Here is a 15,839-nt window from a genome sequence, read left to right as displayed (position 1 = left end):
ATTTAGAGTGGCCTTTTATTGTCCTCAGCACAAGGTGCACCTGTGTAATGATCACGCTGTTTAATCAACTTCTTGATATGCCACACCTGTCAGGTTGATGGATTATCTTGGCAAAGGAGAAATGCTCACTAACAGGGATGTAAACAAATTTGTGCAGAACACTTGAGAAATTTGTGCATATGGAACATTTCTGGGATCTTCTTTTTCAGCTCATGAAATATGGAACCCAAAACTTTACATGTTGCGTTTATATTTTTGTTCAGTGTATGGGCCCAAATCAAACATGACAAAGTTACTAATCCGTTCCACCAGCGGTTTGCAGCTGTTATTGGTATGGAAGGAACATGAATATGCTCCCGAGTGGCGCAGCGGTCTAAGGCAAGGCACTGCATCTCAGTGCAAGACACGTCACTACAGTCCCTGGTTCGAATCCAGGCTGTATCACATCTGGCCATGATTGGGAGTCCCATAGGGCAGCGCATAATTGGCCCAGGTTTGGCCGGGGTAGGCCGTCATTATAAATAAGTATTTGTTCTTAACTGACTTGCCTAGTTAAATAAAAAATATACAACATGTGGGGCAAATGTTTAGAGGTTTGCAGTGAAATTGTGTTATGAACATTGTTTAACGTCTTTGCTTTCATTTATGTGTTTTAAACCTTTCTATTCTCAAAGACACAGGTGCAAACTCAATTGTAATCGCACAGTAGTAGCTAACTCATTTCTTTTTAAAAAGAGACGTAATAATACCATGGTGAGTACAGATGAATACACAGTTATAGCTGGAAGGACAAAGAGAGAAAACTGACTGTGGATCAGATAGCTGTGGTATGTGGGTTTTTTGGAGTGAGGTCACTCTTCAAGGCCAAATATGAGCATCAACCAATGGCTAAGTCAACCAATGGCTGGGTGTGAGACAGGAGACCCCGCCCCTCTCTGCTCTGGACAATCTGTTCCTGTATTTTATTTTATAGTATCTCCGGTGTAAAAAGAGGGGAACGGGTATTGTATGTTCACACACGCGTACACACACAGAAACAGACAGACATTTCACAATCCCATAATAGTTCCTACAGGTAAAGCCCACTTATACATTGTGTCTTACGGATAAAGACTGCTTAACCAAATTTTGACTACTGAGTTTGGTCGATGATATAGACGGATTACATCTCTACTCTAGCAAGGCCTAGGAATGTGCCAATGTGGTGGGCTATATTTATCAGTGTCTGATGCTCTCAGTCAGTGCCCTGTGGGGAAGTGTTCTGTCAAGTCAAGAAAGGAGACAATTGTGGAACTTTACAAAGAAAATAGGGCCCCAGAATCTACAGTGTGTCCATTAGGGCCCCAGAACTTAGTGTGGCCAACAGGGGCCCAGAATCTACAGTGTGTCCAATAGGGCCCCAGAACCTAGTGTGTCCATTTCACGCTGAACTCTAAGGAAGGACAACTTTCCTGAAAATAACATGCTTTCAAATGTGATGTGGAAAAATGTGTACAATTTCATGAGTTAAGGACGGGTATTTAAAGTAACGGGTCAATTAGATCTTCATTAAATTATGTGTCAACATTTATCTTTTTATGAACTAGGAAATACATACTGTAGGTAATTCAGAGTATCTTCCTAAGCTAGTCAGCTGCACACACACACACACACACACACACACACACACACACACACACACACACACACACACACACACACACACACACACACACACACACACACACACACACACACACACACACACACACACACACACACACACACACACACACACACACACACACACACACACACACACACACACACAGGGGGTTTAGAGACATGCAGTTACATGAAACAAGATCGGCCCATATCCAATAGTAGGCCTACTCCTACACCACCTTATCCATTGTTCTTCCTCTTACACAATAATACACTGAGACCGAGGGCTCAAATGTCTTTTGAAAGTTGGGTCTGAGGCTTTTCATGTCTTTGCTGGCCCAGGGCTTAGAGGAAAGTGTAGCGGATGATGCCGTTGTTGAGTATGAGGTAAGACTGAATATCCTCTGTATACAGGGCTGTGTTCATTAGGCCATGCAATGGAAAACGTTTTACAATGGAAAATGAAAAAGAGTGTTTCTTATTATGTAAGTGTCCTTGGGTATCTTGAAAGGCACACACCAAAATGTTTTATTATTATTATTGGACAAGTCCAGTTAGTCCCACCTCGTTTCAGTCTGTTTTCTTCCATTCAATGTCTAATAAACACAGCTCAGGGCTAAAGAAGAAGCAACAGCGTATAAAGAAGTTTGTTTGGAAAATGTCTCTGGTCTTCCTTGATCCTCCAAAATAAGGTTTGATGGAGGCAACTGATATTCCAATTGAAACCCAATACGTTTCGGCTACCTTTTGAAGGGGATCTGAGGCTGCTAACAAAATGAAGACAGTTGCGGAGGGTCACATTTTAAATGTTACAATATAACATTCAACTATCAAAATCTATTACTCTGCATACAAAGCAACAACAATATTACTCAGCAGACAACAAATGGTTTCAGGAAGTCAATACATTTCAGTCTGTCAAGTACACAGAAAGTGGTGAGGCTGTGTTTCAAACGTTCTATTGTGAACCAGTCGACTGCGGGCTTCCTGTTATGCGAATGAGGCACAGGAACAAGGTTTTGCTGAGAAGCATGTGAACCTTGGGAGAATGAGGAAAATGACAAACACTGGGGTGCTCGGAATGACAAGTTGATTTTCTCCTAAATAAAAGGGTTGTGTTGTGTCTGCACATTTAAGGCTACATTTAGGGAACTGCACAATGAGAAACCAATTATATGAGTGCCAAGAAAGCAAGCATGATGTCTTACCAGGACTCGGTTCTCCAGTTTGTCACCTTTGACCTCCAGTTTCACCCTCTTCTTCAGGGTGAGCTTGATCTTCCCTCCCACGGCATCTCTTACACTCTCTAGGAGGAACATTTGGAAGATTAGCACTGATACGAGTATGCTATCTAGTGCATGTGCAGGGCTTGGATTATTGGAAGCCTTTACAATTCAAAACATAACCCATGTATGCCTGGCCTGGGACATCATGAATAACAGAATAAGAACATTTGCTGAAATTCTTTTTGATAGGAAAACAACCCAACTTGGGATAAATTTTTCCTGCTTTGGGGTGTTCTTCAAACAGTTGTTGCATCAAGTGTGGACCTAATGTCAGCTTTGTAACCACCACACTCAGAATCCTCATAAGTAGTCAAAATACCACACATTCCATAGGCAGTAGGTTTCCCCCTGGCCATATGGCAGTGTCAGGGTGGTTAGTAATTCAACATTGGTGCACTTTTTCTCCCATCTAGTAGCAGTCAGTGTAATATTATTGCTTAATTTCATGCCAAACACAGCTTTTGTCAGCTTCCGGCCTCTTACAGCTGTGTTTTGGTGGGTCACTTCTAATTTGTGTAGTCTTGTTTTTCATGGAATCCTGGCAAGAGTGGGGGAAACTCTTGAGATCAATCTGGAACTGAGATCAAAACATTTACAGAGGGAGATTTCCAAATGTGGCCCAGACTGCTTTGAACAACATGTATTTATGTATCCACAGTTCTCTGAAATAATTATTTCTGAAAACCGTTTGTTGGAGTTATCGTTTTTGGGGTGGTTCCATAACTTTATCAGTGTACATTCTCAAAACAAAAATGCTACATTTTAAAAAGAAGTGCGATGAAAAAAATGAACATGTCTGTTTAAGCTCGTTGTACTGCATGTCCTGGGTATTACATAATATGACAATGGTCCATCCACACACTGGTTTATCCTAGAGGAGGCCCATTGAGTTGGTGCATTCAAGACAACTGGGAACTCTCAAATCATGACGTCAGTGATCTTCAGCTCGGAAAGTCAGGGCTCAAGAAAGAGGCTCAAGTTAGAATTCCGAATTGGGTGACCGTTCAAAACAATTTTTCCCCAGTCGGAGCTCGTTTTTTCTGTTGTCATTAACACACTGAAGTTGGACATTTCTATGTTCCGAGTTGGTTTGAACACAGCATTGGTAATCCCATTGGTTGTCATCCCATTGGTTGTCATCCCACTCTGAGGGAATTCAGCAAGACACGCTTCCAGTTCTTCTCCCAAACTTTGTGTACAGAAGTATGTGGGTATAGAGTACGAGTCATTATACCCATAAACCCTAGCGGTCAAACACAGAAATGGTTTCAACGGTGATTCCACCATTCGTTTTTCCTATAGGGGATTTTGTTTTTCCTATAGGGGATTTTGTTTTGTGTAGGCTTACCCTGGTGTGATGTTTTGATAACCGTCTAAATTTCTCTAGGACAAGGTGACTTTTATCATTTGGAAAGTATTCAGACGCCTTCCTTTTCCCCACATTTTGTTACATTACAGCCTTATTCTAAAATGGATTACATTTTTTAAAAAGTCCTCATCAATCGACACACAATACCCTCTAATGACAAAGTAAAAACCGTTTTTTAAATACATTTTGGCAAATTGTCCACCTGTGGTAAATTCAACAGATTGGACTTCATTTGAAAAGGCACACACCCGTAACAGTATATACTGTGAGGTCCCACAGTTGACAGCGCATGTCAGAGCAAAAGCCAAGCCATGAGGTCGAAGGGACTGTCTATAGAGCTCAGAGACAGGATTGTGTTGAGGAACACATCTGGGGAAAAGGTACCCAAACATTTCTGCAGCATTGAAGGTCCCCAAGAACACAGTGGCCTCCATCATGCTTAAATGGAAGAAGTTTGGAACCACCAAGACTCTTCCTGGAGCTGGCCGCCCGGCCAAACTGAGCAATCGTGGGAGAAGGGCCTTGGTCAGGGAGGTGACCAAGAACCCAATGGTCACTCTGGTGGAGTGCTGGAGCTCTGTCAATCAGGTGTTTATGGTAGAGTGGCCAGACGGAAGCCACTCTTCAGTAAAAGGCAAGACAGCCCGCTCGGAGTTTGCCAAAAGGCAACTAAAGGACTCTCAGAACATGAGAAACAAGATTCTCTGGTCTGATGAAACCATGATTGAACTCTTTGGCCTGAATGCCAAGCGTCATGTCTGGAGGAAACCAGGCACCATCCCTACGGTGAAACACGGTGGTGGCAGCATCATGCTGTGGGGATGTTTTTCAGCGGCAGGGACTGGGACACTAGTCAGGATTGAGGGAAAGATGAACGGAGCAAAGTACAGATGATGAAAACCTGCTCCAGAGTGCTCAGGACCTCAGACTGGGGCAAAAGTTCACCTTCCAACAAGACAAGGACCCTAGGCACATAGCAAAGACAATGCAGTACAACGCAGGAGTGGCTTTGGGACAAGTCTCTGAATGTCCTTGAGTGGCCCAGCCAGAGCCCGGACTTGAACCCGATCGAACATCTCTAGAGAGACCTGAAAATAGCTGTGCAGCGACGCTCCCAATCCAACCTGACAGTTCTTGAAAAGATTTGCAGAGAAGAAAGGGAGAAACTCTCCAAATACAGGTGTGCCAAGCTTGTAGTGTCATACCCAAGAAGACTCAAGGCTGTAATCGCTGCCAAAGATGCTTCAACAAAATACTTCTGGTCTGAATACTTGTGTAAATATGATGTGATAAATCGTTTTTTTAAATACTAAAACACCCGTTTTTGCTTTGTCATTGTGTGTAGATGCATTAAAAAAAAGAAATCCTCATCAATTTTAGAATAAGGCTGTAATAAAAAATAAATAAGGCTGTAATAAAAAAAAATGCTAATTAGCTGCTAATGTGGCTATCAGAAAGAAATACAAATGCCCTGATGATCTGGACGAGATTGCTGAATTGAGGCAAAGGTAAGAATATCTGGATTAACTATCTAATGTCAGCTAAATGCATACTGAACAAAAATAAACACAACATGCAACAATTTCAAAGATTTTACTGAGTTACAGTTCATATAAGGACATCAGTCAATTTAAATAAATTCCTTAGACCCTAATCAATGGATTTCACATGACAGGGACTACAGATATGCATAGTTGGTCACCGATACCTTAAGAAAAAAAGGTAGGGGCGTGGATCAGAAAACCTGTCAGTATTTGGTGTGACCACCATTTGCAGCGCGACATACCTCCTTCGCATAGAGAAGATCAGGATGTTGATTGTGGCCTGTGGAATGTTCCCGAGTGGCGCAGCAGTATAAGGCGCTGCATCTCAGTGCAAGAGGTGTCACTGTAGTCCCTGGTTCGAATCCAGGCTGCATCACATCTGGCCGTGATTGGGGGTCCCATAGGACGGCACACAATTGGCCCAGCGTCGTCCAGGTTTGGCCGAGGTAGGCCGTCATTGTAAATAAGAATTTGTTCTTCACTGACTTGCCTAGGTAAATAAAGGTTACACATGTTGTCCCACTCCTCTTCAATGTCTGTGCAAAGTTGCTGGGAACTGGAACACGCTGTCGTACACGTCGATGCAGAGCATCCCAAAATCCCCAAATGTCTGGTGACAATGGGCCTCAGGATTTTGTCATGGTAACTCTGTGCATTCCAATTGCTCTAGATAAAATGCAATTGTGTTCGTTGTTCGTAGCTCATTCCTGCCCATACCATAACCCCACCGGCCACCATGGGGCACTCTGTTCAAAACGTTGACATCGGCAAACTGCTCCCCCACATGACGCCACACATGTGGTCTGCGGTTGTGAGGCCGGTTGGATGTACCGCCAAATTCTCTAAAACAATGTTGGAGGCAGCTTATGGTAGAGAATTGAACAATAAGAGCTCTGGTGGACATTCCTGCAGTCAATATGCCAATTGCACACTCCCTCAAAACTTGAGACATCTGTGTTGTGTGACAAAACTGCACATTTTAGAGTGGCCTTTTATTGTCCCCAGCACGAGGTGCACCTGTGTAATGATCATGCTGTTTAATCAGCTTCTTGATATATCACATTTTTGAGGTGGATAGATTATCCTGGCAAAGGAGAAATGCTCACTAACAGGGACGTAAACAAATGTGTGCACAATATTTGAGAGAAATAAGCTTTGTGAATATGGAATATTTCTGGGAACTTTTATTGTCAGCTCATGAAACATGGAACCAACACTTTACATGTTGCGTTTATATTTTTGTTCAGTGTAGTAATATATAAATTGGTTACATTTATTTGAATTGACAATTCTATGAACTGTCTCGTGCAAGTTTTAAATTAACACAATACCTGTTATCAAAGGTGTCCGTTAGAGATGATGTGCGGGAACTTGCAGAGATTTGTAGTTTTGCATGATGTCTACTTTGATGCTAATAGCATTTTCGAATCAGAGTAAATCGAGCTGAATATATTGATAAAAGTCACCTTGCCTGAGAGAGATTTACATGGTTATGAAAATGTCACACCAGGGTAAGCCTACACAGCCCTTATTTTAAGTGCTTCAAAATCCCCTGTGGGAAAAATTCATAGTGGAAAAACGATTGGAACCATTTCCCTGTTTGACCGCTAGGTTTTATGGGTATTGTGACTGTGGGGCTCTATCAGGTGCACCTCAAATTTGAGAAACAGCTGACACACGTTTTTCAATGCAAGAGTAGTCATTTTAGCCAAAATAAATAACATTACTGTTAAAACGTTTCTTACCCAGCAACTCGTTAGGAAAATCCGTATTTTCTTCAGTCATGTTTAAGAATTAGGAGAGTTGTGTAGAGTTAAAAGGCACAACAACAAAGACTAAAGACACGGATTTAAATGTAATCCAGCGACGAGTAGCCTAGTCCAGTTTCTACTTTCTCCATTCATCCTCGAGTGCGTCAGAGCAATGTACCTTTATCGACACATCTCAACAGTCTTGGAGCTCAAGCTCTGAAATGAACGAATAAAAAGACACGAGGAAATTGAAGACACCATTTTTAAATGCTAAAACTAGCCTACTATGCGAGTCTGTTGCAGAAAAAAGACACCGTTTTTAAAATGCCAAGGACTAGCCTGCTCTGCGAGTCTGTTGCAGAAAGAAGCACATACCTTCAGCCAACTCGTGAATGATCCCTCTCTCCCTCAAAAAAGGTAGGCTACTCAACGAAGTCAAGTAAGAAAAATGTGACACCTGGTGGCATTAATACAACATCTGTGTTACTGTGCAGGTAAAGGGACCACTAAAGAGTAGGCAACCACAGGTACAGTTAAGTTGTTACAGTAGGTTATTACAACAGCGGATTACTACTTCAACAACTTCCATTAATGGTTTATTACGTTTAGTTATTGCGTCGGTAATAATGCTCAAAACACAATATAGGACACACTGTCATATGCAGCAGACATTTAAATACAACTTCGAAGTTGTAGGCTACAGTTGCAGGCTATACACAACGTTTGCCTCTTGGAGTGCTTTTGAGCCAAAACGGGTTCAAAATGGACAGAAATATTGTCCAGAAATGACATTGAATAGAAAGTGACACACCTTCCCACACCCATGAGCAAAAGCATATTATTACCTATGGATTTGTGTGTTTTTATTAGATAAAAAAAGATAGGAATATTATATAGAACCATACAACAAACATTCAAGTGATATTTTTACATAAACAATTAGTAACTACACTTCCATAGTCCTTGGGCGATTCCATGCCACCGTAGCCCAAAAATATGTTTGATATCTCAGATTGTTCTGGCAATTCTCACATAGAAACTTAATTGGTAGGAAGGAAGTTTGACATGCTTTTTACATTTGTATCACAATGTTTTAAAGGAAAATCATGATGAACACAGGGGCCTCTCAGGGCTGCATGCTTAGTCCCCTCCTTTACTCCCTGTTCACTCACGACTGTGTGGCCGCGCACGACTCCAACACCATCATTAAGTTTGCTGACGACACAACAGTGGTAGGCCTGATCACAGACGGCGATGATACAGCCCATAGGGAGGAGGTCAGAGACCTGGCAGTGTGGTGCCAGGCCAACAATCTCTCCCTCAGCGTCAGCAAGACAAAGGAGTTGATCGTGGACTGCAAGAAAACAGAGGGCTGAGGAGGCCCCAAACCCCATCGACGGGGCTGTAGGGGGAGCGGGTCGAGAGATTCAAGTTCCTCGGTGTCCACATCACTAAGGAAATAACATGGTCCACTCCACACACACCAACACAGTCATGAAGAAGGCACGACAACGCGTCTTTCTCCTCAGGAGGCTGAAATGATTTGTCATGGGCCCGCAGATCCTCAAAGTTCTAGAGCTGCACCATTGAGAGCATCTTGACTGGCTGCATCAGCGCTTGGTATGGTAACTGCTTGGCATCCGACCGCAAGGCCCTACAGAGGGTAGTGCGAACGGCCCAGTGCATCACTGGGGCCAAGCTCCCTGCTATCCAGGACCTCTACACCAGGCAGTGTCAAAGGAAGGCTCCAGCCACCCAAGTCATAGACTGTTCTCTTTGCTACTGCACGGCAAGCGATACCTATGCACCAAGTCTGGAACCAATAGGACCCTGAAGAAATTCTACCCCCAAGCTATAATACTGCTAAACAGTTAACCAACTAGCTTCCCGGACTATCTGCAATGACCCTTTTTGCACAACTCTTTTGACTCATCACATACACTGCTGTTTCTGTTTATTGTCTATCCTGTTGCCTAGTCACTTTACCCCTACCTACAGTACATGTACATACAGCATCTACCTCAATTACCTTGTACCCCTACACATCGACTCGGTACTGGTACCCTGTGTATATAACCAAGTTACCATTACTCATTCTGTATTTATTCTTTGTGTTATTTTTTTTAATGTTATTTTTTTATATTATTTTTCTCTCTGCATTGTTGGGAAGGGCCCATAAGTAAAAATGTCACTATTAGTCTACAACTGTTGTTTACGAAGCGTGCGACAAATAACATACTTTTTGGGGGATTGGCCATTTTAAACCCTTTTTAGACATGTACATGCTTCCTGTAAAACCCTATAATCTGTGAACCATACGTGATAAATATATCTTGATGTCATTTTACTCCTTATAGTCACAGTGTGCTCTAAAATATGGAGTATGTCTTGATTCTGAAATAAAACATTTCACATTCACCAAAAAATATTAATATCTCAAAAGTACCCTTTTTGATTGTGTTAATTTTAAGACATATTGTTTGGACCAATATAGTCTACAAGTACATCAAATTTCCAGACTGGGCGCTCTGCTAATTCTGAAGGTATGATTTGTTTTATGAGCACCACCAAACACTGTAAATCTGAAAATGGATTCAAAGGGAACTACCTCTGCTGGTCATTTGCTGAATGTGCAATCCTAAAGGAGGGCTGTAAATACAATGGCCAGGGTTGAGGAGTAATGGATTACATGTAATACGTTACATGTAAGGGATTACAAAAACCAGTAACTGTAATCCGTTACGTTACCAGCAAAAATATTGTAATCAGATTACAGATACTTTTGAAAAACTTGATTACTTTGAGGATTACTTTTAAATTCAGAAAGTAGATTTGCGAAAAATAATCTCTGACATGTCTATGTTTTATCAATGACATTCAAATCAGCATTGAAAAAAGGTGCAAGTTTAAGTTTGTTCCACCTGAGCGAGTCTGACCACAAGTCAGAGACCACTATGATGACCCACCAAATGTGTTTGATCATTCGCGGGAAAAGAGCAGGAATAGGCTTTTGTAGGTTACAGTCCAAGCTATGTCTTCCAATGGGGCGACTGCTGTTGGCATCCAAATATTATCCAACTTGAATAAACTCTTGGAGGTATGGATGACAGCAGTGGTGTAGTCTACAGCAATACAGATATCATTTATTATTGATATCTGTATAGCGCATTGATGTGAATCACACTGTTGCTCTCTCATTTTGCTATTTGCGCCTTACAGACTGTGGTTGTTGTGGATGGCAGTTCACAAATCTAAATGTGTATTTCAATCCAATAATGGTTGAATTCAAGAAGTTTAAACCGCCTATCAATCATTGCTCTTGCAACAGCTGCGTAGTGAGGATCCCAGCCTATGGAATAAAAGTGGGGCTTTTATTGCTCAATCTAATTCATGCTGATAAAATTAATCAATCCATAGGCCTAATGGACACATGCTCAAACTCACACACTTTTGATAGACTTAAAGGGGCAATCTGTAGTTGCTACATCCATTTTTGTACTTATAAATTATATATATGTGTATATGTATGTACAGTTGAAGTCGGAAGTTTACATACACTTAGGTTGGAGTCATTAAAACCTGTTTTCAACCACTCCACAAATTTCTTGTTAACAAACTATAGTTTTGGCAAGTCGGTTAGGACATCTACTTTGTGCATAACACAAGTAATTTTTCCAACAATTGTTTACAGACAGATTATTTCACTTATAACTCATAATTCCAGTGGGTCAGAAGTTTACATACACTAAGTTGACTGTGCCTTTAAACAGCTTAGAAAATTCCAGAAAATTATGTCATGGCTTTAGAAGCTTCTGATAGGCTAATTGACATCATTTGAGTCAATTGGAGGTGTACCTGTGGATGTATTTCAAGGCTTACCTTCAAACTCACCGCTTCTTTGCTTGACATCATGGGAAAATCTAAAGAAATCAGCCAATACCTCAGAAAAAAAATTGTAGACTTCCGCATTTCTGGTTCATCCTTGGGAGCAATTTCCAAACGCCTGAAGGAACCATGTTCATCTATACAAACAATAGTACGCAAGTATAAACTCCATGGGATCACACAGCCGTCATACTGCTCAGGAAGGAGACGCGTTCTGTCTCCTAGAGATGAAGGTACATTGGTGCGAAAAGTGCAAATCAATCCCAGAACAACAGCAAAGGACTTTGTGAAGATGCTGGAGGAAATGGGTACAAAATATCTATATCCACAGTAAAACGAGTCCTATATCGACATAACCTGAAAGGCCGCTTGGTGTCATACCCAAGAAGAGGAAGAAGTCACTGCTCCAAAAACCGCTATAAAAAAAGCGAGACTACGGTTTGCAACTGCACATGGGGACAAAGATCATACTTTTTGGAGCAATGTCCTCTGGTCTGATGAAACAAAAATAAAACTGTTTGGCTATAATGACCATCGTTATGTTTGGATGTAAAAGGGGGAGGCTTGCAAGCCGAAGAACACCATCCCAATCGTGAAGCATGGGGGTGGCAGCATCATTTTGTGGGGCTGCTATGCTGCAGGAGGGACTGGTGCGCTTCACAAAATAGATGGCATCATGAGTTAGGAAAATTCTGTGGAAATATTGAAGCAACATCTCAAGACATCAGTCAGGAAGTTAAAGCTTGGTCGCAAATGGGTCTTCCAAATGGACAATGACCCCAAGCATACTTCCAAAGTTGTGGCAAAATGACTTTCTCCAGGCCCATCCCTCAGCTTTTTACCAAAACAGCGGCGGGGCAACCATTTTGTTATGGTTTCATCTGTGGATTTGCCCTTTAAACAGCTATCAAGATATCAAAGTGTCACCAACAAAAGTTAAACAATAGGCCTAAAGCAAATGCAGCATATGGCATTCATTTTTCACATGTAAATGGCACTTTTCAGTAGTGCTCAAAGCATGACATTCCATGAGTGCAGCATTTGACAACAAAATCATAAACAACAGAGTAGGGCTGGCTAACAAAGTCCTTCATTTTGGGGTTATGAGCAGGTAAAACAATTTGTCTAATCTATACTTCCATATTTCCAAGTCCTATTCTTGAAGATCAAGGGGTATAACATTTACTGGAATGACTGGAATTCTGATAGACATTGGTTTTTAATGTAAAGATATAATTTAAGCATATTATTATATGTAGTAGAAACCGATGGCTTAGAAGAAGCCTACATAACCAACTAATAAAGTAAAATTTAACATCCATATATGACCAGCTATGTAAACTTTAACATTGATTTATCCTGCAATAGATGTAATTCAATTAGTAACATACATTTTTGTCTTCTTCTAATGCATCTTAAGGGGGAAGTAATCTAAAAGTAACTGAATGTAATCAGATTATGCTACTGAGTTTGGGTAATCCAAAAGGTACGTTACTGATTACAATTTTGAACAGGTAACTAGTAACTGTAATGGATTACATTTAGAATGTAACCTACCTATACCTAAAATGGCTTATATCGTTAAAAGTACCAGAAAGTCTAAAAATAACACAAATCTAAAAGCGTACTTTTGAGATATTAATATGAATATTTTTAATGTTAAATAAATTAATATTAAATGGTTTGTGATACAAATGTAAATGGCATTTCAAATGATGTTACTATATGAGAATTGCCAGAAGAATCTGATATGCCAACAATATATAGTTTAGTACACGTTCGTTCTTTTATTCATAATAAAAATAATTCCATCCATTTCTTTCTTGGAAATTTAACATACTGTAGTTCGACATCCACTAACTAAAGGGGAGTGAACAAGGTCAGAGGGAGAGAGGAAGCAATTGTTCTGGAACAAACCCCAACCTTAGTTGGGACACGCAAGCTCTTCCTGCCTTTGAACCCCTTTTGACTATTTTCACCCCTTGTTGTGACCGTCTTACATTAACACACTCAAACAGGTCATTTGATTGTTGTTCATTTTGTGGCCACAAGAAAGCAACTTATAAGTTTGAAGAGAATCAAATTGCACGGCAATCCTGGTCATTCCCAAAAGGCATTTAGGGATATGACACAGTGGGTCCCATTACAACATTCTGGCTAATTCTGGTGCAATAATTTACAGTTGTGATGACATTGATGATAGAAGGCATATGTGGTTCCAAATTACAGTGAATTTGCAGTTTTCTTTGAAGTCTCTTCGTTATTAAGATCATTGGTCTCATTACTTTTCCTGGTATTTGGATTTAATGAGAAACTCTGGAGCAGAAACTTTGGATTCAGCTGCGTAGAAGTGAAGGTACCCCGGGCTTTTTTCCCAAAAATGTACTTTGTAGGCTACCAAAATCAACAGTCATTGCAATGGTATTTGATCTGGCATAAGTTGCTGGTTAAGATACAATGTTCTATAACTTTTTCAATGGGTAAGTTTATGTGTTGAACTAAAGTGACCAAGTCGGCCTTGCCCTTGACCCAAGTACATTGCTCAGTACCATGATGAGATAGAGTGCATTTGGGAAGTATTTAGACCCCTTGATCTTTTCCACATTTTGTTACGTTACAGCCTTATTCTAAAATTGATTAGTCAATCTACACACTATACCCCATAATGACAAAGCGAAAGCAGGTTTTTAGAGATGTTTGCAAATGTATTAATAATAAAAAACAGAAGTACCTTATTGACATAAGTATTCAGACCCTCTGCTATGAGACTCGAAATTCAGCTCCGGTGCATCCTGTTTCCATCGATCATCCTTGAGATATTTCTACAACTTGATTGGAGTCCACCTGTGGTAAATTCAGTTTATTGGACATGATTTGGAAAGGCACGCACCAGTCTATATAAGGTCCCACAGTTGACAGTGCATGTCAGAGCAGAAACCAAGCCATGACGTCGAAGGAATTGTCCGTAGAGCTCCGAGACAGAATTGTCTCGAGGCACAGATCTGGGGAAGGGTACCAAAGAAATTCTGCAGCATTGAAGGTCCCCAAGGACACAGTGGTCTCTATCATTCATAAATGGAAGAAGTTTGGAACCACCATAACTCTTCCTAGAGCTGGCCGCCCGGCCAAACTGAGCAATCGGGGGAGAAGGGCCTTGGTCAGGGAGGTGACCAACAACCGATTGACAGAGCTCCTCTGTGGAGATGGGAGAACTTTCCAGAAGGACAACCATCTCTGCAGCACTCCACCAATCAGGCCTTTATGGTTGAGTGGTGACGTTCCCCATCCAACCTGACAGAGCTTGAGAGCAGTGGCGGATTTAGGTATAGGCGACATGGGCAGCTGCCGAGTGCGGCATCTTGCCGGGGGCGGCACGGGGTGCCTGCACAATTTTTGGGGGGAATGGTGGCATTTGCACGGTCGGTTTTCTATCGCTCTTTTGCACGTCACGTCAATCATATCATGTCACCGTGTAGGACTGTAGGTCAATTAACCTTGTCGGAGTGGGCGCCCTAATTGTAGTTTGTGAGCCAGGCAGGCTACTGCATGGGAAGGTCTCCCATCCAGAAGTACGAGATGGGGAGCGGGACGGGGGTAGGTTGAACTCAGGTCTCCCACCTGGAAGGCCAAGGTAGGGGGAACGGGGGGAATCTATCAAATAGCGCACCTCTAACTTTGTACTGTACTAATGCAATTAGTAAAATCAGTCACATTATGAAATGTTACCAAATAAACCCCAATTCATTCATAATACTGTGAATATATAGTTTCAAAGACATATTGTTGTATTTTTTTTTCTGGTTTGTGCGAAATCGTTAAGAATAATATAAAACCAGTCTGCACACCACCAAGGTGAATTGGTTGACAGTGTTGGGGGATGGGTAATGATTCGATGTTTGAGTGCCAAATGAACACACATTTGTTTCTATTTGCTTTTGTAACTTCTTTTTGATATGAGTCTTATTTTTGTATATATATATTTATATAGTTTTAAATGTTATGATTATTTGTGTTGTTCCAAATGTCTGAATAAAAATTACAGTTAATTTAAAAATTACAGTTTTTGGTGGGGGGGGGGGGGGGGGTTGCTGAATGGGGGATTCGCCCAATGAGCCATACAAGCTAGAACCGCCACTGCTTGAGAGGATCTGCAGAGAAGAATGGGAGAAACTCCCCAAGTGCAGGTGTGCCAAGCTTGCAGCGTCATACCCAAGAAGACTCAAGGCTGTAAAAGCTGCCGAAGGTGCTTCAAAAAAGTACTGAGTAAATGGTCTGAAGAGTTAATTTTTTTATTTTGAATACATTTGCAAAAATTTATAAAAACCTGTTTTTTTTTTGGTCATTATGGGGTATTGTGCGT

General features: G+C 41.2%; 1 protein-coding gene across 2 annotated transcripts in view; it reads right to left on the bottom strand.

Annotated features, from left to right (window-relative positions):
- The window catches only part of carmil1 (capping protein regulator and myosin 1 linker 1), a 39,000-nt gene extending 30,966 nt beyond the window's left edge, over positions 1–8,034 (bottom strand). Inside the window, exons 1-2 of one of the 2 annotated variants that reach the window (XM_082970030.1) lie at positions 7,589–8,034; positions 2,853–2,950 (exon numbers count right to left, since the gene is read on the bottom strand). In XM_082970030.1, coding sequence (XP_082826156.1) covers positions 2,853–2,950; positions 7,589–7,628 — 138 coding nt within the window. In that variant the 5' untranslated portion in view covers positions 7,629–8,034. The remainder of the gene's footprint in view (positions 1–2,852; positions 2,951–7,588) is intronic. The other variant, XM_014177270.3, reaches the window with a different exon arrangement.
- Between the last annotated feature and the right edge of the window lie 7,805 nt (positions 8,035–15,839).

Source organism: Salmo salar, chromosome 27 (assembly GCF_965601325.2).
Source record: "Salmo salar chromosome 27, fSalSal1, whole genome shotgun sequence".
NCBI lineage: Eukaryota > Metazoa > Chordata > Actinopteri > Salmoniformes > Salmonidae > Salmo > Salmo salar.
This window is presented reverse-complemented; position numbering and strand designations above follow the sequence as displayed.